Source organism: Amblyomma americanum, chromosome 11 (assembly GCF_052857255.1).
Source record: "Amblyomma americanum isolate KBUSLIRL-KWMA chromosome 11, ASM5285725v1, whole genome shotgun sequence".
Classification (NCBI taxonomy): domain Eukaryota; kingdom Metazoa; phylum Arthropoda; class Arachnida; order Ixodida; family Ixodidae; genus Amblyomma; species Amblyomma americanum.
Window position 1 is genome coordinate 110565314 of NC_135507.1, and position 26533 is coordinate 110591846.

A 26533-nucleotide genomic window follows, 5' to 3' on the forward strand; every position below is an offset into this window, starting at 1 on the left:
GGCGAGGTCACTTGGGCAGAGTGGGGTGACGGTGATAGGGCTGGCGGCAATGCGTTCGCGTGCAGGAACACAGAAGCGGCTGACGCTTTCTGGGCTCCTCATAGATATGGACATTGCCGCACTCGCTGGAACATGGCCGAAATGGCCGCAATGTTGTATTGCTGGTGGTCCGCACGTTGATAATGCTTTTCGGAAAGGCGGGAAAACATTTTGAGTCGCAGTACGGTGCCTGCCAAACTGCGATGGCAAGTACACATTAACCCTTTGAAGGTTTTTGCATATATGTAAGGCGGCGGTTTTCTGTTCCGCAAGGTCTTTGCCGTACGGGTATGGTTTCAACCCTCCGTTTTGCGCCATGATGATGATGCGTGGATGGATGGGTGGTTGGTTGGTTGGTTGGTTGGTTGGTTGGTTGGTTGGTTGGTTGGTTGGTTGGTTGGTTGGATGGATGGATGGGTGGATGGGTGGGTGGGTGGGTGGGTGGGTGGGTGGGTGGGTGGGTACGGCTGAACCCTTTAAATTGGGCCGCGGCTCAAGCCACCTAGCCATGACTTATGAAATTTTACTCTTGTCTTGATTTTAGCCACCAATCAGATAACCTTCGCTTGGTTACTTCTACCCACTTAAGATCTACTTTTCCTTCACTGTCCTTAAACCCCAATGCCTTGGATAAATCATCCCCGCTGCTTTCCACTGTAGGGTGAAGCCCTTTACAGAAAAGTATCAAGTGTCCAGCCATTTCCTCCTCCTCTCCGCACGCAATGCAGAACGTGTCTATCCTCGTGGTACCTGACTCTATATGTCTTGAGTCCGCAAGACTCCCGTCCTGGCCACAAACAGCAAAGAGCTTCCCCTGCAATTATCATAGATATTTTCTTTGGCAATTTCCTGCTTAAAAATCTTGTATGTTCCTAGTGCTTATTTCGTCAGCATCCCTGTTTTCCCACAGAGCTCTCTGTTTCTATAGCCTTTTTCTTAGCCGATAATTGCTGATTTGCCCCCCTACTACTGTCCAGATATTTGCTTGTCAGTTTTCTAGTTCGCTTACTCCATTTCATGTCAATATTCCTGATATACAGGTATCTGGGAGATGCTCACTGGGAGATGCTGCCACCTCTTAGGACTTACAAGAAGCATTTGAAATTTGTGCTACCCTCTTGCGGAGATAAACAGAACTGATTTCTAGCTTTAGCGCGTCGTGCAGACTGCGGCAACACCCCTTTTGTGGTTTTGGTTTTGCCACGTGATCGCAACAGAGTCGCGCGAAACTTGAGTTCTTTCTTTGTCGGCACTCTCTTGCAGTGGCGGCGGGAATTGATTTCTATCTTTATTGGCACTGCTCTTAGCTTGTTTATCACCGTCGCTCGCGAGGTATTTTCGCTTTCTGCAGCAACGCGCTTACGCGGTTTCGGTTCCGCTGCGTGATCGCAACGGAGCTGCGCGAAACATGAGTTTTCTCTCTGTCGGCACTCTCTTGCAGGGACGGCAGAAGTTGATTTCTATCTTGATTGGCACTACTCTTAGCTTGTTTATCACCGCCGCTCACGAGGTATTCTTGCTCTCCTTGTTTACTGAGTTTCCCTCGAGTTCTTGAGATGCACGGCAAAGCGGCGATATGGCCGAACGCACTGCCCGGTCTCTTGACACCGACGGCAATGACTCTTCCGACTCTGATTTTGCTCCATTCACCGAGTCTGAATTGGAAGGCAGTTTTTCTTCAGAAGAGGACAGCTCATCTTCGGACGACAAACTGCATTCAACCAGTTCCACCTCCGACCTCAGCGCAGCTGCAACATCTCGAAAGCGGGCAAGACGCGATGACACCCAGTGGGACATAGGTGATTTTTCGCCATCTCTTTTCACCTTTGACGACTTGCAATCAGAGCAGGTTGCAGCCTCTCTGCTCCCGCCAGAAGCAAGTGAATTGGATTATTTCCAATTGGTTTTCGATGAAGAACTTGTGTCGCTCATCGTCACCGAAACGAACAAGTATGGGAGTGAAAAAGCAGGTGCATCGCGGCTCGGAGCCTGGGCGGCTGTGGACCTCCCGGAGCTTTACTGCTTTTTGGCAGTAGTGCTGCTTATGGGCCTGATGTGGAAGAACACCCTGCGGGACTATTGGTTGTCGGAACCGATCCTGGTGACCCCTTTTTTTCTGGAGATTTTTTCTATGAACCGCTTTGTTCTTCTGCTGCGTGTCCTGCACTTCAGTTCAATAACGGAGCAATCCGATTGCCTAAGGGCTATCAGACCGGTCATGGAGGCCATTCAGGAAAATTTTTCCACACTTTTTCTTCCATACCAAGATGTATGCATAGATGACTCTCTGATGCCTTGGAGAGGCCGCCTTTCATTCCGGCAGTACATACCATCCAAAAGACACTGGTTCGGAGTGAAGATGTTCATGATGTGTGACCTGAAAACCGATGTGGAAACCTGTTTTCCCCCTCCATTTCGACGCGGCCGACCATCTCCATCGGTGTGCGTCGGGACAGCCCCGGCTGGTCGAGGAGGGAAATCTCCCTCATGGGGGAAAGGGAACGGTGACGGGAGCGCCACCTCGTTGGTTACGCGGAATTCTGCGGAATCGGACAGAGTCGCTTTGGGATCCGGCCAGCGTTACGAGCGGTTGGAGCCGCACGCTCTTGTCACCTTCCGCGGAAGGCGCACGGGGATCCACTGTGCCTTGCCGCTGGACTTCTGGTTCCAGGCACCGAAGTGCACGCAGCAAACGCGCTCTTGGCTCCTTCCCCGGCAAATGCTTGGGGATTGGCCTTGCCCCAAGAATGCATCACGCACGGGAAAACCCGGCCGCCATTGTCGGCGCATACAAACGTTTGCCGCCGATACCTCCGAAGTCGCGCCCCTGCCCCAGCCGGTAAGTCGGAAGTCCTTCTTACGTAGCCTCCTATTTCCGAGGAATGCCTCATTGATGTTTTGTAGCTAGCTGGCCCGCTCTGTGTATTGATTGCAACTGTAATAAATAGCATATGAGTGTTCACGCATTGTCGTCCCTTCCCTTTGTCCCTCGATATTTCCACAATGGCGTCCCAACTTGTGGCAAGCTCTTGGGATGAGGGACGACAGTCAGTTCGGTTCGTGGAATGCCCGCCCGGATTTTGAACAGTGTTAGGCCTGGCCCGAATTTGGAGTTGCTAGCAAGGCTAACATGTTTTCTTGACAGCGAGATGAGCGTAATAGCAGCGTGGGAGAATTGCTGTGCATGCTACACTTTTGGTAAGCACTTCATTGGTACGCCTTTGGAAGGTGAACCTGCGAGGTCCGCACACGGAGGGCGAGACCGGGACGTCCACGGAGAACAGCAAGCCAGAAGCGAGTGAATGCGGAAGCCTGGAGGGTGGCCCGATTTTTCTTGTACATAGTTGTAAATATTATCTGTTCTGTCTCTTTGGCTCTGGGAGCCGGGTCCTGTAATCAGCTGATTTGGATTGCAGTCGTGATTACATGAAAAACACCGGGGTGCTGCGATACCGCGAGAAGCGGTAGGCGCCGTTCGCGTTAGGGTCACCTTGGCAGAAATGTATCTCCTCGTGGCGTCGTGTTCTAGCTGTTGTCCTTGGCCCTTTGTTGGCACCGGCAAGTGTCGGAGCGAGTAGGCCTAAGGCTCTTCGGGAGCTGCCTGTCGCTTTTGGGAGGACATAGTCGTACCGTGGCACAAGCACGCGCGAACGGGCTTGTTTTATATTTAACCTCGCTAGAGCCGAGAGGTCTAGCTCAACTACAGAAAGCTGACTTTGTTTGAACGAACTTAGTATTTTTTGGGCTGCGAAGCGAATTTATAATTTCGTGGAACCAGAGACGCTAATGCAGCTCAAGTGAGCTTAGCATCACCATGCCGGAAAGGGAACTGCGGATGTGCTTCGACCGAAGAGAGCCAGCTACGTTCAAATGAACCGAGCGTTTGGGTGGTGCCAGATAGGATTGTTTGGCACTTGCATTGCTCCGCATATTACCAAATGGTCAGTTTGCGTGGTCTCCATTGTTTTTGATTCAAACCTTTGGAGATCTGGGAGCGATATGCAGAGTTCGAGAGAAGCTGCCCCATTCCATTGTATGGGTCCCTGCCTGCTGCCTTGTGGCCGTGAGTCATCGACCTACGGAGTCTCCGGCAAGCAGTTTGCAGCGGCTACGAGAGTGGGGGGGGGGGGGGGGGGGGGGGCCAGCCGCCCCTTCTACCTTCCAACAAAGGCGCGTCGGCACGAACAACACCCTCCCGACACGCTAATTTTGGATGCCTGCCGCGGGACAAGGACGGGTGCCTGGTGACCTTGCTGCTCATCGTATGAACCCGGCACCCCACCTGTACGAGCTGTCTTCCAGTCGCACAGCAACGCTCGTGGGCCCTTCGTCAATGGCATCCATGGACGAGTTCAACCGTTCAACGTAGGCCGACATTTAAGGAGGGAGGGATGTGGAAACGTGTTTTCCCCCTCCATTTCGACGCGGCCAACCATCTCCATCGGTGTGCGTCTGGACAGCCCCGGTTGGGTGAGGAGGGAAGTGTCCCTCATGGGGGAAGGGAACGGCGACGGGAGCGCCACCTCGTAGGTTACGCGGAATTCTGCGGGACCGGACAGAGTCTCTTCGGGATCCGGCCAGCGTTACGAGTGGTTGGAGCCGCACGCTCTCGTCACCTTCTGCGGCAGGCGAATGGGGATCCATTGTGCCTTGGCGCTAGACTTCTGGTTCCAGGCAGCGAAGCGAGCGCAGCAAACGCGCGCTCTGGTCGCCTTCCCCAGCAAATGCTAGGGAACGGCTTTGTCCCAAGAACGCGGCGCGCACGGGAAAACCCGGCCGCCATTGTCGGCGCATACAAATGTTCGCCGCAGATACTTCCGAAGTTGCGCCCCTGCCCCAGCCGGTAAGTCGCAAGTCCTTCTTACGTAGCCTTCTATTTCCGAAGAATGCCTCGCTGATGTTATGTAGCTAGCTGGCCCGCTCTGTGTATTGATTGCAAGTGTAATAAATAGCATATGAGTGTTAACGCTTTGTCGTCCCTTCCCTTTGTCCCTCGAGCACGAACCTCATCTGTGGTTAGCGAGCAGGAACGCTGCATCCGCGGAGTGGGAGTGCGGGCGGGGCAGAAGGCTGTCCCCCGCCATATTTCCACACCGGGTATGTACTGATGCTGTAGGTGTTTGCAGCGCACACGAAACACGGACGGACAGAAAAGGGAACGAAACACAGCGCTGTCCTTTTTTGTCCGTCCGTGTTTCGTGTGCGCTGCAAACACCTACAGCATGAAAAACCAACTAGCCCAAGAAAAGACGAGTATGTACTGATGTTTCTAGTTTATACATTTAGCCTGGCCAAAAGAAAGGAGCTTGCTTATGCTGGCTCCGTTGTTGCTGACCTTCGGGCAGATTTTCTTGGAAAAGGACACTCTCTGTTTGTGGACAGTTGGTACACAAGCCCAGTGCTCTTTGAATTTCTGCAGAGCAACAGAACAAATGCATGCAGAACTGTGCGTATCAACAGAAAGGGCCTACCCTATTTCAAAAAGAAATTGGAAGAAGGGTGAAATACAAATCTTCCACACAAACAGTCTGCTTGCCTTGAAATGTTGTGACAAGCATGAAGTCACTATGTTGACATCAAGGCATGGACTGGAGATGCAAGATTCCGGTAAGGTGGACAGAGTGACTGGAGAAAAAAAGAAAAAGCCTGCACGTGTACTTGAATTCACGAAGAAAATGGGACTCGTTTACAGAGTAGACATGCAGCGGAGCTTCAGTGAAAGCATCTGGAAAACTCTGAAGTGGAACAAGAAGTTCTTTTTTCACCTGCTCGACACGACACTGCTGAACGCATCTATTCTCTCCCGCGAGAGAACTGGCACCCCGGTAAAGCTTGCTGTGTTGAGAAAGAGTCCCTACCCAAATATTGGAACTGTACCAAACTCAAATCCAACGACCAAGGCGCGGAAGACGAACCAAAGATAACCCGCTGCGACTGAAAGCGCGCCACTTCCCAAAGAGGGTGCCTCAGACCTCTGCCCAAGGCAGCCGCACGCAAAGAAGATGTCGTGTGTGCCAACACAACTCGTGACTCCAAGAGGAGAACAGACATGCGTTTTATGGGTGCGGACTGCGATAAGTCGCTGTGCATAGACGCGTGTTTCAAGGAGTACCACACCCTGAAATACTATTGAACATTTTGCAGTTCTGATTGATGCTGACAGCAAAATACTGTTCCTAATTTTTTTTTACTATTTATTCCCGACTTTATACATTTTGTACATTCGAGATCCGCAATAAAGTAATTTGACCACCTGGGAAAGTTTTTTTGTAACTAATTTGACCCTCAAAGGGTAGGCATTTCTTTAGCCACTCTGCCTTAAAGGTGCACTAAGGAGGATTCTGAACTCGTCCTTTTAGCATGGGAACTCTATCTACACGTTCTGAGCATTCTTAGAAAGTTTGAGTTATTGTCCTGTGCGGCCGATTGCCCTAATTAAATCGGATTAAATGTCCCAGCTCCCGCCTCTTTTTGAACTCAACGCGGTATGAAGGCGGAGTCAACCAACGAAGGGAGTGCCTTTCAGCCAGTTCAGTGGCGGCTTCGCTTTCACTATGAATAAACATTTTCAAACACACAATGTAGCTGCAACTTAGGCCCACGGAAACAAAAATACATGTGGACTCTTTGATTTACGTATCACTCCGCTGATTGCAGAGCGGCAAGCTTCCACGGGACTGGCTGACGCGTTGTTTGACTCCTCCTTCCTGCCGCGTTGAGTTCAAAAAAAGGCGAGAGCCGGAACATATAATCTGATTTCATTAGGGCAATCGGCCACACGGGACAATAATTCGAAGTTTCTAAGAATGCCCGGAAGAGTTCCCGCGGTAAAAAGACGAGTTCAGATTCCTCTTTAGTGGACCTTTAAGCGGTCGGCCAACACATGGGTCTCAGTGGTGGCTCAGCTGAGGAATTCTCACAGCTACGTTTTGACCTCAACTACTTGGTAAGCGGGTATATTTGTTTGGTGAAAGACTGGACAATGGTGGCTTGCTTTTGAGATGAGAACGGTGTGACGATTATTATTATTTTTTATTTACATAAATGCTTTATTGCTTGCATACTGTCGGGAGTGTCGAAGCAGAACTGCTCAAAAGTGGTAAAGGCCTCCCCGACAATGTTTACGGTGTGACGTGCAAGCACTGGAGCTCCACCGCTACTGAGTCACAGCCCTCACAAGCGGTGGCGTCGCTTGTGAGGAGGCTTCACTGCACAAACGGCGAACGGCACATGTGCAGCTTTGGTGTACTGGAAGGACCGGTGACAGAACCACGCAGAAGAATATACTTTATTGTACTGAACACACTTTATGCATTTTATTTCGGAAATGTGCAGACATGTTTTCCATGTACTATGCACCAACTGGCCCAACAAGCTACGCTTCTTCAGTGCGATGTTCAGAATTGGCCACAGGCCAGAAGCTAAGGAAAATAGCTTGAAGGTGCTCGTGTCTTATGTAAAAGTCATGTGCAAAAAAAAAAAAAAAGGCGATCGGGCCAGTCAGTGCCTGAAACGGCGTGTAGCAGGACTCGGTTAGCTGGCTGCTACGGGCTTGCCCGAAGCTCAGAAAAGTGGAACCGAAACTGCGCAGTCTGACTGATTTTGAGATGGGGGCCATGCGTTTGTCGTCGTGCCTGACGTTGTACGCATGTCTCAGGTGCATGGATGACTCTGCATCATCCATACAGAGCTATTTGGTCGATCGCTTGGACGCAGTCTCTGTTCAGGAGCCCGTTTTGTACGACGCCGTAGACTTACTTGAACGTTGGCTAGGACTGTGCTGGTAGTTCGAATTATACAGATTTCCAAATTAATATATAGGTCAAATTACGAGCTTTTACTATTATACAGTGCAATCCACTTGTAACGGTACCAGATGTAACGATCAATTATAACAATTAAATTCTTTTGATTTATCAATTCTCCCATTGCCCCTATGCAAAAATAAACCGTATACAACAATTATGGGCGAAGTAACGGATACAGTGATATGATTCTGGCCACCTGGAAGGTATTTACGACCAAAACAAAATACTTTGGAGTGAATGACGTAAAAACTCGGTGAACGGACCACGTGGTTAAATCTATGGGGGAGCGTTGCATTTGTTGGAGGGAGGCAGGGCATATCACTTGAAACACCTGTGCGGATAGTAAAACACTTTGCAGGGCAAGTTGTTGCATAGCTTACAGAAATCAAGCGCAGCAAAGATGGCACATAGAAAGGAGAACGACAGGGACATGCGCTACCTGCAACACTTCATTCACTTCAGAAACATCTGCTTAAATAGCTTCAGGGGGATTCGAAATGACCAGCGCGGAAACAGACGGGGACACGAGAAGAAAAACACTGACGACAGGACGGGCGCTGACTGAACAACTCTTTATTTTCGAGGAAAACCCAGCACAGTATATGCGAAAAAACCACGTAACAGTCAGGGGGCCAAAGATTACAACCTAATCCACAGTCATCAAGGGGCGGCCAACACATGTATGAACCAGAAGGAAAAAAAACCACAAAAAAAATGAAAAAGGGGGGTGAAACCTTATGAAGTGAACATACCAAAAAGCACTTTAACCAGCAAAAAACAAAGGAAAACACACGGGCCAAATAACATCGTGGCCAAAGGGCGGTGTCAAGAACACTTTAACAGCAACAACGAGCGAGCCTAAAAGGGCCCAAGCAAGCAAAGCAAAAGCAGAGTCAGAAATCTAAAATCAGATAAAACATCATACAGCCCTACGGATGCCACAAACAACTAAAAAACAAATACGACCTAAAATGGAGCAAAAAAAAACTTGTCAACGCCAAGAAGGTAAGAGGTAAAAACAGTCTACATGTAAAACACAATTTGGATGATTACCACTTATGAGCCGCACCAAAAACCTGAGGAGAAGAATGCGCACCGGCTAACATAAGAAAACTTCATGAGCAAATGGGAAGTGGCAGGCGAACATGCAAAATCAGGAATCTTTAGGCATGGTCAAGGAAACGCATTTCTTTCTCGTGCAGTGAAATTGAGGGCGTGGTTACGCAACTGTCCCCTGCCTTAGCAATAAAGTAGGCCGCAATGACCTCCCTTTTTGTTTTGTTTTTTGATGTTGTTAAGAACCTTGTGTTCTATAATATAGGTTTACACTTGTGGCGAGGCTGGTTGCAGTCGTCTGCTAGATTACTTCCAGACCCTATATCTACGTCGAGGAAGTGCTCCCTGGCCCTGACATTAAAGCATGTTCCCGTGTGGCCTATGTACACACTACCGCACGTTAGGGGTATCTGATAGACAACCCCAGTCCGGCAGTGTGTGTACTGTTGCCCATACACTGGGGTTGTTCAGTCAGCGCCCGTCCTGTTGTCAGTGTTTTTCTTTTCATCTTCCCGTCTGTTTCCGCGCTGGTCATTTCGAATCATGTCCAACCAACTCGCCCGAACGGCAATTTTGATTGAACTTCAGGGGGAGGGGGGAAACAATAGGCAGCTGCTCATGCGCGCGATCTCGAAGGCTGCAAAAGGGGGAACACAGGTGAATCAGCGGAAACTGAAAGATATCTAAAAACTTGCATTCTTTCTTGTGCATCATGATCGAAGGCATACTACAACATGCACTCCCACTCTTTCTAATTTGGTGCGCTTCTATCAATTCAATGCTGATTACTTGAAGCCTTGGCTCACATGTTTTCTTTTCTTCTTTCCCGTATTTCTTGCAGTGACGTGGCAGGTTTGAACCTGTTCCGTTTTTCAGTGACAGTCTGTGCTCTCTCAAACGATCGTTAATTCAGCGGCCTGTGTGACTGATGTAAATTTTTCCACACCTCAGTGGGATGCTTTACACAACACCGACTGCACACTCCTCAAAAGAGTTAGCAATCGGCACATTGATGTGAGTTACCTGGGACAGAAAAAATTAGAACTTTATACTTGATGGCAACATGCTTCAGATTATCTGCCACTTTATGAGTGTGCAGAATTTCGGAAGTTCCTGTCGTTTTTTCTGCCCTTTGGAAACTCATCAGTGTGCCGATTGATTAGCCCGGGAATAGATGAGAGTATGTAAAACAAATCATGCTACCCCTTTTGTGGAATTTGCGGTGTCGTGGATAGCATCCCACTGACGTGTGGAAAAATTTACTTTGGTCAAATAAGCTGTTGTATTAGTGATCATTTGAGAGGGCACAAACTGTCACTGAAGAACGGAACAGGTTCACTGCAAGGAATGTGGGAAAGAAGACGTGAACCAAGGCTTCAAGAAACCAAGCACTATCAGGAAGAGTAAAGAATTGGTAAAGGCGCACAAAATTAGGAAGAGTGGGAGTGCTTGTGTTAGTATCCCTTTGATCATGACGCATAAGAAAGAATGCAAAGATATGTTTTAGTTTTCGCTGATTCCCCTGTATCCCCCTTTTGCCTCCTTCTAGACAGCATGCGGTCACCTGTTGTTTCCACCCTCCCCACGATGCTATTTAAGCAGCTGTTTCTGAAGGGAATAAAGTGTTGCAAGTAGCACATGTCCCGTCCTTCTCCTCTCTGTGTGCTGTCTTTGTTGTGCTTGAATTAAGAGCAGTTGTTGGAGGCCCCACATACCTATGTCTCGCACTCCACAGATATGCTTGCAGCACATGTATGCTGGCTCCCTGAATTTCCTATGACCATTTTTGGAGAAACTTTACACAGATTCAATGGTTGTTACAATGCTTCAAGCATTCTCTCTCTCTCTTTCTTTTTTTCATGTAGTGGCCTTGTGTGTTTGAAAAATACATGTTTTTAAAGATGCCTATTGTGCCATTCGGCTTCTTTTATGCTCTATAAGTGTTTGAAATAGTCACTTCAAAATTATTCGAGAAAAATTTATTTTTGCTTCACACCAGAAAAAATTATTTGCACATACCTGGTTAATGCCCATATATTGCGTCATTGGTCATTCCCTACTTTACATGTTTAGAACCCCGGGAGTCCTTGCACTCCGGTGCAGCTTTAAGGAGGGATGAGGGTCTTGAAAACTTTTTTTATTTTTCATCTTATCTTGCTGAAACTTGGCATGCAGGTGTATCTTTGAATGCTGATTCCAAGTATACATTCCCGTTTTAAATATCTCATCTGGAACTGATGATACAGCAAAATAATTTATCCTAAATAAGTGTCTTCTTATGGGTCTTTGTGGTAATTTCTGGATTAAAAAAACGTAGTTTTAAAATTATACCGTAATTTTCAAAGGTCCATTGCACATCTCAAAGATGAGGAAATGCTTAAAAAGTCATATGGATCAAGAATAAATAACAAAGTGGGGGAAAAAAAACAAGGTGGGAGTAATTGGAGCATTTGGCCTAATTGCTCGTCTGTCAGTTTTAATGAAAAAAAGAAAAGTTTTAGGCTGTAGCTGTGGTTTTACTGAAAACATTCGTACCAAGTTCACTAAAATCCGTTCATGCAAACATTATCAAAACTTGCGTAATGCAAAGGCATTGGCTGAAAAAAAAAGTAACCTTTAAAAATTTCATGTGAAGTTTGGCCATACGTTATGAGGGGAACGGTCAGTAGCCTCACTGTGATATTTCCGAGTAATGATGACATGTCCTTGCCATTTTCAAAACTGTCTTTGCATTCTGAATATGTCAGCTATAACTGAAGATATCACAAACTACTTGAGGCCAAGACAATGCATCTTCTGTGAAATTCAGCAAAATTTGTGGACCTGAAATCTAGCCAAGGCAATGGTAACACTTCATTAGTATAATTTCACCTGGATATAACTAAGTTGAAAGAAGTTTGCGATTTTCGTTACATCCAGGCTTTTTTTACCTGCAGCTTTTCCAAGAAGAGGCAGCATTGCAGTGCACAAGAGAAGCCAAAACAAGAAATAAATTTAGATGAAATCACCTTTACAGTAAATCTCCACAACTAGGTGGTGATTGCAGAAGCAGCTGCCACCAGCTCACACCATGAGTGGGGCTAGAGGAGAGCACGAACGCCCCCCCCCCCCCCCCCCCCCCCCCGCCCGTCTGGCTGCCAGGAAATGGACTCTTTGGTTGCCTTGTTGCGAGGAGCACTCTCCTCCTGCTCAACTCTAGTCTTTTTGGAGGAGGGGCACTGAAATGACCGCAATTGGCTGAGGAACAAAGCCAGCGGCACAAACTTGAGCCTTTTCTTGCCGTTCTCAATCATTTTTAGTTGTGCGGGCACATAAAACTTTGAAATTTTGATTTTTTCTATTTCTAAGTGGAGTAGGACTTCATTATTTTTAGCAGAGAAGGGTGAGTGCATAAACATTTTTAGAAAACAAGCTTTTTCTTGATTTTTTTTTTGGCCCTCGTCCTCCCTTTAAGGAACACTGAGGACGCTATCAATTTTTTTTTTGTAAAACCCGATAGCTCATTATTTTGTGGCTTTGTTGCCGCTTGTCCGGCAGCAAAAGGTACATTATATATATATATATATTCAAAGTTAAAAAACTCGCTACGATTCAGACTCGGGACTGTGATGACGGGACAGGACAAGAGTGATGTAAAGCGGCGGAAACGAGGACTGCGTGATTGCGGCGGCTAACACTGCGCTCCTGCCTCTATCAGCCGTCGTTGCTTCGTTTACGTGTGCTCCAACGTAACGATGGATCGCGTTCCCAATCCCGACAACGAATTTCACGAAAAGAACTGCGGCCTGCATTCAGAGACTTCAACTCCACACAGCGTGTGATGCTTTTGAGGGCTGAGGCGGCGGGCTATGCAAGAAAGTCTAGCGCCGAGGAGTCGGCAGTGTTGCTGTCACCGCCGAGCCACCGTTACGACTTATGTTTATAGCAACTGGTACGTGCGGGCATATTTATTTTCTGCAATAATAGTCCTCGTAGGGCTGGTTAAGCAGCCCAGCATCTTGGTACGTTGACGATGCGAACACGCTGAGTGGCTCTTAGAGATGCACTGCTGCTCCGCCATTGTAAATCGAGGCAGGTGCATAACGAAACCATGCCGGTACGCAGAACGCATAGCCGCGAAGCACCCCAGAACATACCGAAACTCAGCTGGCCGCCAATTGCAGGTTTCCTTTGACTTGCAACATTCAGGCTGTCTTTTTTCCCCGTCTTCAACGTTTGATAAAAGTGCACTGGTGGTTCAAAAACAAGACTTATATACTCTAATCGATCAAACACGTAACCTTCAAGCGCGATTGTCAGCCTCGGAGATCTGTGGCGTGTTTTCCTCCTGTTTCATAATCACTGCTCGTACTTGTGAGAGTGGCCTATGGCGGCGATACCTGTCTTGCTCTTCTACCTTACTAGAGGTATGTTTTCAGAAAGAGCTGGTATTCTATTGCAGAAGTCAACTTCTCCTCAGTGCCCCTTTAATCAGTGATGGGCCACTTGTGTCGATAGCAGGTGCTGCACGGGCAGGGCTTTAGCGACCAGCTTCTCGTAACCAGTCATGAATGGAGGCAGTAGTGAAATCAGGGTAGGTGCTGTCTGTGTGACTAGTGGCTTCTCTGCAGGCATGGTCCTCCACTCCTGGTGGGACGGCGGCTGATGGCTGCATGACAGAGGGCGGAGGTGATCATTCGCAAGGGCCAACTGCTCTGCGGCGTCCTCGACAAGGCCCACTACGGACCCACCCAGTTCGGCTTGGTGCACGTCTGCTATGAGGTGGGTACAGAGAAGGATAGCCTCCATTCTGCTGTAAGGCTCTGCCATTGCTTCTTCTTTCTCATCTGGGTTTCAGGAGACCGCACTAAACTGTTGCCTATTTTAAATCTTCTTGCACAGCTCTGGCCGTCATAATTTTATTCGAATGTATCGCGACCGTATTTGTGACATGGACGTTGACTTGGCAGATGCGCAACGGGGAAGAAGCTTGGGATCCACCTGTTGGGCAAGCATGTCATGCTGCTCTGGGCTACTGGGAAAAAGAGAAAGACCGACACAGAGTGCAGTGGAAGACGACAACAAGTCAACTGGCTAATGAATGCACGTTGTGTGCAAGTATGCGATCAGAATAGCTGGAAAAAATAACCATGAAAGAATCAGAGAAAAGTGCAAATTGCAAGAGTAGCGTTGTAAACAATCAACGTGCTAACAGAAGGAAGGCATCTGCTCAAGTTGCATTCTCAACAATGGCGTTACAGGAAGACTGCTGTTCTTTTTTCTTTTTTTTTTCGAATGAAAAGAGATTAGGCAGATGCGACACATGAATGGACGCAACACCAGCATGTACACAGATGACGTTGGACGGCTGCTTTCATGAGCTCAGATTTTGATGGCTGCACTGGCTTGGAAGTGTATAGGCAAAAGTGAACCCCTCCTGGTGTTGGAACAGCCTTGCGTGCACCAGAGAAAGGGCTCAATACGAAAAGAGGAAAATGGCGATAAACGATAAGAACCGACAAATGGCTGAAACAAACTCTCCACTAATGTTGACCTTCATAATTAGGCCCATTTACTAGTGCCGAGAACTAAAGCCTAGTTGCCGGTGATAATGTGTTTACTGCTGCTGCAGTGACTTGCGTATGAGAGGCGTTTTGCTTGTCATCAAAGCTCTGCGATGGAAAAGTTGAGGCTGCGGTGCCACATCGTGGAGCCCCTTTGCATGTGCAGGATGGCTGGACTCTGTTTCAGTTTGTGCAAGCATGGACAGTGTGCCTGGCTCCCTTTTGGTCTTGGAGGAGCTTTTCAATGCTTGTTTGATTCTTCAAAACTGTGGGCATGGGGCTTTATGATGCAAGACGCGACCAGATTTATTGCACCGAGGCGGAACCGATTCTGTGTTGTTCCTGACTTCCCCAGGAGTGGTGGCACGGGAGCTGAATCTGCGCTCCTGCATCTGTAGTTTGATTTCTATCTTAGGAATCCAACAGCCCAAGTTACAACTCCAGCATTTTCTCGCCTTCATTTTGCAGCAAGCGGGGTGAAGCTCTAGTTCTCTAGCACGTACATAGGATAGGCACCACCCTGGGGGGCTGCAGCTGCTGAAAAATGTTTTGATGTGTGTTCAAAATACAAGCACCATAAATTTTGATGGCAGGTCAAGTTCTTGTTTCTTTCTTGTGCACGAGGATAAAACATCAAAATTATTGCCCCATATTAATGCGAGGTGGCAAGCCAAGGAACAGGACGACATGATGACAGATGATAATAAGATTTAATGGCTGCGGGCCTAGCGCGAGCGCTCCGTCTCGCGCTCTCTTCTTCATCTTTGTAACAATATTTTCCCCATTTTGGCACGCTATTTTGTGTACACACTTAAATACAATACAGGGACTTTAGTTTTCACTGTAAGAACCGCATACAATACAAATCATAATATAATACGAGGTGAAGTTTTAGAGACGCAAAATGGAAAAAAGTTTTACCCGCGTATAATACGAGTGACGAAAGCTCAGAGAAGACATTTATTCAAATCGCATCCTGCACTTCACTTCAATCACTTTCATCTTCAGCAGCGCTTTCTTCGGACATTTCTTTGTCCGACAAATCATCTCTTCCATGCCATCGAGGGTGTTCGCGATGCTACACTTGTTAAAAAAAACGATGCACAAGATCATCTGGGATGGCCGCCCACGCGTCCACGATCTATTTGCACAGCGTGGCTGGCGAAGCCCGCTTCAGCCGCCCAGTTGGCGTCACTGCAGGCTCACCTGAGCGCATCCACTCTGTGTAGCACCGCTTGACTGTGTCCTTGAAGGGTTTGTTTACACAAATATCAAGGGACTGTAATAATCCATAATAGCGTGACAGACAGGTCAGAGAAGAGAGGACACAACACAGAGAGCTTCTCTTCTCTGTGCCGTCAGTCGCGCTGTTATGGATTACCATGAGCACCAACTCGCCCAACAAATGGTATTGTCGAAGGGGCTGTAGTTGTGACGTCATCCCACCCGGAATCATAACGAGTTCAGTGCCGCAGTTGCGTAGCAGCCTCTTCGCCGAGTCGGCGAAATGGCAACAAAACGCATCCAGTGCAAGGATGAACGGCAGACACAACAGTGCACCAGGTCGCCTACACCACGCAGACATTACCCAGTTCCAAGACTAGATCCTCCGAACCCGACCGCGGCAGCAGCTGCGTCTTTATGGAGGAAAAACGCTAATGCGCTCGTGTGCTGTGCTCTTTATGGACGAAAAACGCTAATGCGCTCGTGTGCTGTGCACTGATCCCCAGGTGGTCGAAATTATTCCGGAGCCCTCCACTACCGCACCTCCTTCTTCCTTTCTTCTTTCACTCCCTCCCTTATCCCTTCCCTTACGGCTGCGCGGTTCAGGTGTCCAAGGATATATGAGACAGATACTGCGCCATTTTCCTTTCCACAAAAACCAATTATTATTATTATTATTATTATTATTATTATTATTATTATTATTATTATTATTAATAATAATAATAATAATAATATTATTATTATTATTATTATTATTATTATTATTATTATCCTCATCCATCCATCCTTTCTCACGGCATGTCATGATGACATTTTTCGGCAGTTCCTCACCTTTCGGCATTGTTTTACTCTTGAAGATCACGTAAAGGGGGAGCTTGCGGCCATCTGCCGTGCACGATAACATGACCGTAACTCACGTATTCTTGTTGCCAGTGGACCGGACGCTAACTTGTTTTAGACCTCTCCTTGTGCACGGTGAGGGCCGATGGCATGCCCAGGTGAAGCGGTGTCTGATCAGCATTGCCTATTTGGCCCAACAGAAAGTTCTTTGACTTGCGCAAAGAAATAACATGGTGCTGAAAACACATAAGCAGCTGTTCGAACGCTTCAGGCAGCTTCTGTGAAATTGAGGTCCGCACTGCACATGTAGTGATGGATCCAATGTTTGCTCGCTTTGAAGGCAGAGCACGGTATCCGTTTCTCTTGTGCAAGCTCTCTAGCTTTTGCCTGCATAAGCTCCATGCTCGCAGCTAGATGCGCGGCTCGCTGTTGCCTTGTGAACTCCGTCAGGCCAAGTTCAATTTCTGGGAGTGCGCCATTCTTCGGGCCGCGAAAGCTTCGTCGCGTTCCGCTGCATGCAAAAAGGGCTTCTTCCTGTCGTCATCATCCCTGAATGCTTCCCTCGGACGACACCAAACTGCCTCCTGGCCACACTGTTGCCGATGTTCTCCGCAGCTAAAATCACTTTTCGCTTGAAAGCAGCCTAGTACCGTTTTCGAGACCCTGACAACTTGCTCCCCAAAAAACATCCACTTCACGAAGCATGGCTTACATGCGAGCGCGTGCGTTGTCAACAGGCACACGGCACACTACAACCCCCGGCAACCCAACGGTTCAACAACAAAGAAACGACATTGTAACGTCGTTTGTCGAGTGTAACGAAGCCAAGCTGTAGCCACGCCGCAATAATGAAACCAAAACTTCGAGCAACTTCGAAACTTTTTGTTCGGATCCACAAATAGTACGAGGTGGAAATTTAGGACGCCATTTCTGGGAAAAAAATACCTTTTATTATGCGCGGGTTTTTAATGGTATATGCCAGGTTTTAAAAAATTCCTGTGTGCATCCACCGAGTGAAGACGACGTTTGCCTCGCCATTTGGCAGACATCGCAGCCTGTGAGGCTGGCTGCCTGGCTGGCGTCTGCTGCAAAATTTTTACTCGTAGCTGAAAGCAGTTTCTTGCAAATTCTACCAAATACAGGCAAGTACCGATGTTTATTTAGATCTCAAACAACTGAGGCAATAATATTCTACCTTGTGAACGGTGCTTGCTCTCGATTAGGCCAGTATTTTGTGCAAAGGAAATTTTTAAAAACTGGCACATAAAAACTTTAAGTCCCTCTGTATCACTTTAGAGACTGTAGCGGGCAGAGTGGGTGAGGGAACAAACGTGGGTTTATGACATCCTAGTCGAAATGAAGAGCAAGAAATGGGCTTCGGCAGAGCATGCAAGATAACCGCTGGACCTTAAGGGTCACGGAGTGGATTCCAAGGGAAGGAAAGCATAGCAGGGGGTGGCACAAAGTTAGGTGGGCAAAGTTCGCGGACATACGGTGGCCGCAGCTGGCAAAGGACAGGGTTAGCAGGAGAGACATGGGAGAGGCCTTTGCACTGCAGTGGGCATAGTCAGGCCGGTGATGGTGATGACAATGATAACTTTTCGTTCCAGTCTACAAATCAGGTAACAAGAACTCGCCACTTAATTACCGTCCCATCTCTCTTAACTAGTATTCCCTGCAAAATAATGGAACATGTCATCTATACCCATATCATGGCATTCCTTGATTCGAACAACTTTCTTCAACCTGCTCAGCACGGGTTTCGCCGGGGTTATTCCTGTGAGACCCAACTTGCTACGTTCATTCACGATCTGCATGCTAACCTTGATTGTAATCTACAGACTGACATCGTATTTTTAGATTTTGCAAAAAGCCTTTGATAAAATACCCCATAAACGTCTGCTGATAAAACTTTCTCAATTAAATTTGCACCCCCATATTTTGAAGTGGACTGAAGAGTTTTTAACTAATCGTTCGCAGTTTGTCTCCGTTAACAATAAGAACTCTAACTCACTCCTAGTAACGTCGGGCGTTCCACAGGGATCTGTGCTTGGCCTACTACTGTTTCTCATATACATTAATGATCTGCCTTCAAACGTAACATCTAACATACACATGTTCGCTGACGACTGTGTACTTTATCAGGCTATTCTCACCACTGCTGACCAATCTTCTCTTCAAAATGATCTTAATGCTGTTCAGGAGTGGTGTAATAAGTGGCTAATGGAACTTAACCCACGTAAATGTAATCTTCTGACCATCAACTGCCGCAGTAATCCTCTAATTTTCTCTTACGAAATATCAAAAGTTACCGTACAACTAGTTCAGTCATACAAGTACCTAGGCATAACAATTTTAGCGATCTTTCTTGGAGTTTGCATGTTACTAACATAATATCATTAGCAAACAAGACGCTAGGTTTCCTCAAGCGCAATCTTCACCATGCCCTCCAACATGTAAAGTTATTAGCTTACAAATCATTCGTCAGGTCCAAACTAGAATTTGCATCGCCCATTTGGAATTCTCATCAAGCTTACCTCATCAATTCCCTCGAATCTGTTGAAAATTGCGCTGCTCGCTTCATTCATTCATCGTACTCTTATGACATCAGCGTTTCCTCCTTAAAAACGGCATCCGGATTATCACCCTTATCGCTCCGCCGTCGCATCGCCAGCCTGTCTTTTTTTCACAAATCCTTCCACAGCCGTATGCACATCGCTCCTTATATTCTTCCCCCAGCACACATATCTCATCGCACCAGCCATCACCTACAAGTTGCCCGTCCACGCTCGCTCACGCACCGTCACTTTTTCTAATTCCTTCTTCCCTCGTGCAGCCGCAGACTGGAACGGCCTGCGAAACAACGTTGCCATCATCACTTGCCCAAGTCTTTTCGCTGAAAATGTAAAAACTTTTCTGTTATTGTGAATATGCGCTTTTAATTGTGTCCACCCCTTATGTAACACCCCTCTTTTGGGGCCTTTAAGGTAATAAAATGAAATGAAATGAAAAAAACCTTTCCTTGCGAAACATTGACTGATTAAAATGCAAGCTGCGCTTTTTTTCTGTGCAATAAAAAATTGTAAGTGCATGCACTCTAGGTTCTCAAAGCTCATGTACTTGAGAAAGTAATAATATGAGCAGTGAAAGTCTCAAAACTTTGCCACAAAAGTGCGGTCGCACCATTTGGGTCTGAAACTGAGGGAAAGCCTTTGGAAGCTTGCAAAGAACCTCCACACATTATTGTTCAAGGAACAGCAGGAGAAGTTTGGCATCGCTTTTCTCTCCTCCAATTCAGCCATAAAAGATTGCCTCTCCGCATGAAGCAAGGGTTTACTGTCAAGTGGTGTTTACTCTGGGAACGCATTCTTGTGGCTGTTCTGAACACCTTCGTAGTACCGTGAAACTCTCCTTGATTCTACTGTAAATAATGAGGCTGTGTACTGTCGTCCCGTGAGCACAGCCTTTTTCCTTTGGGGTAAACCTTCTTACAAGGTAGTGCTCGTGCACGACGCCATGTCTTTTCTATCAATATGGAATGCGAGCTGCAACATGTTTGCATTGGCCATCTACGCTGGCTTTGCAGGAGCATTTTGCTGCAACTATGTTCTGCGTTGCATGCTGGCAACAATACGGCATGTAAAATCAGTTTTGTAAATTGTAACAATTGCCTGAAGGAATGAAGTTGCACTTACTTCCAGGCCCACATCGTACAGTAATTCCTCGTTATAAAAAAATCACTTTACTCAAAATATCGCTTTATTAGAAATTTCTTCCGGTCCTGACCCAAACGCATGCATTTTAAGCTGCATTACTCGGAAGCGCATGAATAGCTTGAGCTGCTTAGAGTGAAGTGGCGAGTGGAGGCATCACCGCCGAGCGACGGCGACCCTTTTGCGCATGCAGTGTCAAATTAGTACCGCCGACAAATTAGTCTCATGCAGGCACAGAACAGGCCACAAAAGTACTAAACCTACGACCGATGACCTGCCAAGTAATGGGTACCAAGCGAGTGCCGAGTGCCCCAGCTGTTCACAGCCAAGTGAACGGAAGCTGTCAAATTCTATGGCGCAGCATGCTCGAATTGGTCGCAATCGCATCGCTGGTTTCACCCGTGATAGAATCCACATGAAAATAAAGTTTTCGTCATGCTTTGCGATGCTGGAAAACCGCGGTCTCTTGGTTGCTGAAAAGTGATCAAAAGACCGTGGGCAGACTTGCGCCTTAGCATTCCATGGGGTGCGCTCGATGACCAAAATTTTACCACTCTAAAGAGCACTTCTGGCACTGAAACGTGTTAAAAAGCACAAAAGAAGTGTCCCACCGAATATGAGCTCATTCACACTTGCGAGTCACGAGCGAGCTGAGCTTTCAGTAACGACACCGACCGCAGATGTACCGGACAACGAACTGGGCTGCTCCGTGGCTGCCGTAGTCGTCGCTAAGCCTAACCGTTTCACATCAGCCAAAGCAGATCAAATTCTCAAAAGTGCACGAACAACATCATTCCCGAGAGTTTTGGCTTCAAACGAGAAGACAACCTGCAGGTCGCACTTGCAACTGTGAACAACGGTGTTGTCGTGCTGCTGCCTGGTTGCGTGCCCTTTTCCATGTTCGATGCGAGAAGGGACAATGACTTTGGGGAAGCCGGTCTAAAAATTTGCTTGCCGCTCGCCATAATCGGCCTGCATCACAGTGAAACACCACCCCTAGCTTCATTGCACTTTTGACGGTGCAAATCGACCGATAACTTGCCGAAAACACAAAGAATCCGAGCGTCGCCAGCGGCGAGTCAGGCTGTCAAATGGTGGGTCAACTCAACCATGGTGTTTCCCCAATGATTTTCTCGAGCCGGTCATGCTCGATTCGCGCCATACGACTAGACAGATGGTCTAGATGCGTGGTAGGGTCATTGAATTTTGTTCCTAGATATCTGCCAACGGCGCGAACATGGTGCTGTGCGAACACTGACACTCGGACCGTAGAATTAGCACAATTTTGTCGACAACGGTGCGTCGAAAACTCTTGCTCAGCAAACTTCACTGCTGCACACCTGAGGAAAAAATTGCCCTCTAATCATCCAAAGCCTCTACTGCAAAACCGGTCTGTTTTCATGATCGCGCCGCCTGCCCACAATGAGCGGCTAATAGTTTGGGCACAACGAACAGAATCTCGGACTCGAGCCACGGAATTTGCAACGCTTTCCATTGCGATACTCTTGTAGTCTTCCGTGACCCTCCGTCCATAAAAGCGGCCACTGCCTTCGCGATTCGAAATACGCCGATGGTCGAATGCATGGGCGGCGGTAGCGGCCTCGTACAATGGTTAGCCAGATTAGAGCAGGGGTTGCACGCGCCTGATAGGAACTTGAAACAGCCAAAGCTCACTGCCTTTTTTTGCACTTGAATACAGTTTTGCTTCAGTCAATACATTGTATTTTGACTTCCTTGCAGTTGCAGCGCAATTAAAGCTCGACTGTTTTGGATTTTCTTGGGTGGTCACATATATCGAGTTGCCGCTTATAACGAATTTTTCTGCCATCCCACTGACTTTGTTACAACGAGGGATTACTGTAGCTTCAGCTTCGTCTTTGGTATGCACTTACTGATTATGTGCATAACCACTACTTGACAGGCACACATGGCTTGCCTCGTAAAGGCTCTTCTCTTTTTATAAATTGTCTGATCAAAAAACCTCCATCCGATTACTTAAGCTTTGAAAGCCACACCCCAGAACGACAGGTACAGCCATGCTCAAGCACACCTTGCTGAACACAACCGTCTATGCCGCTACGCTACCTCGGCATTCTGCTAACGAGCTTTTTGCCACAGATGGCACTGTTCCGCTGAGTTATAAAATGGGAAAAAAAATGTATGAGGGCCTGTAGAGATACAGCGGGGGCTTAGGCCTCTGTCCCATTTGTTGTTCATGCTTTACCTGCAAGGGTTGGAGACCAAGCTAGAGAAGAGCGGACTAGGTTTCTGCCTTTCTTTTTTCAAGCAAGGGGAATGGATTAAACAGTCATTACAGGGACTAATATAGGCCGATGATATAGTGCTAATGGCTGACAACAAGGAAGATTTACAGAAGTTGATAGACATATGTGGTACCGAGGGAGATAGATTAGGCTTCAAGTTTAGTATGGAAAAATATGGAGTCATGATATTTAATGATTAGGGTGGCGAGCATAGAATACAGGAGTTCACGCTAGAAGTAGTGGATGAGTACCAGTACCTTGGGGTGTGGATAAATAACGGTGCTGAGTATCTGACAGAGCATGAAAAATATAATCAATAAAGCTAGTAGGAATGCAGCTGTCATGAAAAATAGGGCACTGAGGAATTACAATAGGTATGAAGTGGTAAGAGGGATCTGGAAAGGGGTGATGGTCCCTAGCCCGACTTTTGGTAATGCGGTCCTGTGCATGAGACCAGATGTTCAAGCAATGTTAGAAATTAAACAATGTGGCATAGGGAGGCTAGCTTTGGGAGCATATGGCAATACACCAAATCAGGGGGGTACAGGGTGATATGTGATGGGCGTCGTTCGAGAGCAGAGAGGCTAGCAGTAAGATAGAATTTGAGGAACGATTGAGAAAGATGGAGGAAAAGCAGTGGGCTAGGAAAGTTTTCAGATACCTGTATATAAGGAATGTTGACACGAAATGGAAGCAAACTAGAAAATTGACAACCAAATATCTGGACAGCAGTAGGGGGGCAAATCAGCAATTACCGGTTAAGAAAAAGGTTAAAGAAACAGAGAGAGCTGTGTGGAAAACAGGGATGCTGACAAAATCAGCACTGGGAACATGATTTTTAAGCAGGAAATTGCCAAAGAAAATATCTATGATAATTGTAGGGGAAGCTCTTTGTTGTTTGAGGCCAGGACGGCAGTTTTGCGGACTAAGACATATAGAGTCAGGTACCACAAGATAGACACGTTGTGCGTTGCGTGCGGAGAGGAGGAGGAAACGGCTGAACACTTCATAGTTTTCTGTAAAGGGCTTCACCCTACAGTGGAAAGCAGTGGGGCTGATTTATCCAAGGCATTGGGGTTTAAGGACAGTGGAGGGAAAGTAGATTTTAAGCGGGTAGAAGTAACCAAGCGAAGGTGATTGGTGGCAAGACAAGAGTAAAATTTCATAAGTCATGGCTAGGTGGCTTGAAGCCACTGCCTGATTTAAAGGGTTCAGCCGTATCCATCCGTCCGTCTGTCCATCAATCCATCCGTCCGTCCACCCACCCATCCATCCATCCACCAATCCACCCACCAATCCATCCATCCGTCCGTCTGTCCATCAATCCATCCGTCTGTCCACCCACCCATCCATCCATCCACTAATCCACGCACCAATCCATCCGTCTGTCCGTCTGTCCGTCCGTCTGTCCGTCCGTCTGTCCGTCCGTCATGCCATCCATCCTGGATGGATGAATGGAGGCTAACCTTTGGGAGGCTAGCCTCCCTAGCCTCCCAAAGCTAGCCAGGCCAGCTGCCACAGTTGCACTATTATCGGGATTGGGAAATGTTTCTCAGCGTTTATGACTTCTAGTAAGCTTTTTTTAGTAATTTTCAAAAATCTCGGAGTTTTTTAAAACTTCTTAACAGGTTTAGCTCTACGGTAACTTCATTAAACAATAAAAAATCTTGGTGCCCTCCGCTGCCACAGTAGTCCATGTGTTCTTTTGTCCCTTGTGCTTCCTCCTTCCAGCTGTACGGGGGTGCCACGTCCAGCCTGGTGCTGAGTGCCTTTGCCCGACTCTTCACTCACTACCTGCAGAGTTTCGCCGGCTTCACGCTGGGCATTGAGGACATCCTCGTCACTGACAAGGTATGACAGGCCTGGTAGGGCCGCTAATGTTAGCTTGCCGCTAATGTTATCGGAGTGCTGTTTAAATTGAATTTAGATATGCGCCGAATGTGCACTGTTCGTTTACTTCTGATATGTTGATTTAACTCTTTCTGGTCACGGGTAGTACCACTGACTACTGCTGCTGTCAGTGTTTACTGTTATGTTCCAGTCATCTTAACCTCCTGTGTTTAGTAAGGTCCCCAACAATGCTGTAATGGTAATAGTAATGATAATATTTTAGTCATCTCATTGTGCGAAAATTCATGGGAAATCAGTGTAATTGATGTGGAGGGAGCGCATGTGGGCTCCGGTTTTGTGGGTACAGTAAAAGCTTGTTAATTCCAAGTCATTGGGACCACGAGAAATATTTGAATTAACAGAGTTTCCTAATTACCCAAACATAGAAAAAAAATGCACCCAGGCAAATCATTTCGTTGCAGGAACGTGGTACCTTTATTGGATGAACTTTGTGATTACCGTATATTGCTGGTTGAAAGTTGAATGTCCAGCTTATCGCCCTTGCTGGCCAAAAAGAATGTTGACTGCAAATACAAGTCGACGCGCATACCCCCCTTCCCCCCCCCATCCTCTGCCGTTTCGTGTGCTTTGTCCTGCTGCCGCATTTTATTTTGAAGTTTTCCGTGGGATGGCATTACAGCGTTCATGAACTCAAACCAACAAAGGCGTAATGTGTGACGATGCAATCACAAGGACAGCAGTCCTAAGCCAGTGGCGATCAAAAATGAAAAAGCAGCATTCCACCCTGCTGCTTCTACACTCACGTGCGACCTGACTGACAAGCAGCATACTGAACTGCAAATGGTCATGTAGTTTCGGATTCCAGTGGGATGCACAGCTCAGAGATTATCGGAATCGAAAGTTTGCCCTCGCACTACCTACGGCTCGTCCGAGGAAGCGACCGCCAGCACGAACGAGCCAGGTAAACGGTGCTCAGATCGAATTTTCTTCGACGGAACACAAACTAACGACTGCTTTTGACGCAAGGAGCCTCATGCGTCCTACTGGTAAAGTAAGCTTCAGGCCGACCATGCATTTAGGCTCGGACTTGTGCAAATGCTCTTGTGCTCTTAACAGGACTATGCAAGAAATTAATTGAGGTTATTTAAAGCAGACGATAGATAGGCATTCCATGACTTGTCACCCCAGCGCAAGAATTTTTGATCTAGCATCAATAACAACGGAGATATAGATGATTAAAAATTACGCTCCTCTTCTCCCCCTCAACTCGTACACGTGGGGCACCAGAAAAAAACAAGGAAAACAGCTCTAAGACTGGGCCCGCCCATTAATACGTCATCCGCTGATGTTCAGTTTGAGACTTCCGGTTCTCGCTCCCGTCGATACCGGCTGTGCACTAGCCATCCTGGATTGCGGTGCCTGTTGGATTCCTTTGGTTGTCGTCTGTTGCAGTTTTAAGGGCCTGTCACACTAGGCCAACAGTCGGCTGATTCTGTCTGCCAAAACCGTGTTGTCGTGATGTCTGCCTCTATGTCACACTGCGCCGGCGAAAACAGTCGGCCGAGTGTCGATGTCAGCGCCAGGTCTTCCACAAGACGACAGTTGGCCGATGGCCCGCCATCTCTCACGTCACATTAGCGAGATGACGTGCGAGACCTCCCGCCGACTTGGCCCTTTCTCGTTCTCACTCTTCTTTTGTCATAACTCTTTTGAGTGCCCATATAGCAAAGCAAACTCATTAACAATCGTGATTATGAACCTAGATTGGGTGCCGCCCGGTACTGAGCGGCACTGATTGTTGGGGCAGAAAGTCTCGCAGGTAAACAAGGGAGAAGTTGTTTAAGGCCAAAAAATAAAGAAGCAAAAAAAAAGTTCAAACACAAGGACTCGATCTTGGCACCTCCAGACTGAAGACAAACTACTATACCCATGACGCCATGGAGGACAGATGTATTTGCTTCCTTCAGAAGTGCATACACTTGCGACGGGAGTAAAGCAGGCGACACATGTGTGAAAACTTGGCCGGCACACTGCACCAATCGCCGCTTGCGAACTGCAGCCCCACTGCAAGCAGGGACACTTAGAGTGGCAAGCATCAATGCGCCGCTCGAAGTGCACGCTTTGCCACCGCGCAGCAGTGACCGGCTGCTGCTTGGCTTGGTGTGGCCTCTGCGATCGGCACCGGCGGCAGC

At 47.4% G+C, this 26533-nt stretch overlaps 1 protein-coding gene across 1 annotated transcript in view; it reads left to right on the plus strand.

The window, feature by feature from the left end:
* The window catches only part of Polr1A (RNA polymerase I subunit RpI1), a 345140-nt gene that overhangs the window by 147350 nt on the left and 171257 nt on the right, over positions 1-26533 (plus strand). Inside the window, exons 14-15 of the mRNA XM_077642305.1 lie at positions 13565-13664; positions 24222-24341. Coding sequence (XP_077498431.1) covers positions 13565-13664; positions 24222-24341 — 220 coding nt within the window. The remainder of the gene's footprint in view (positions 1-13564; positions 13665-24221; positions 24342-26533) is intronic.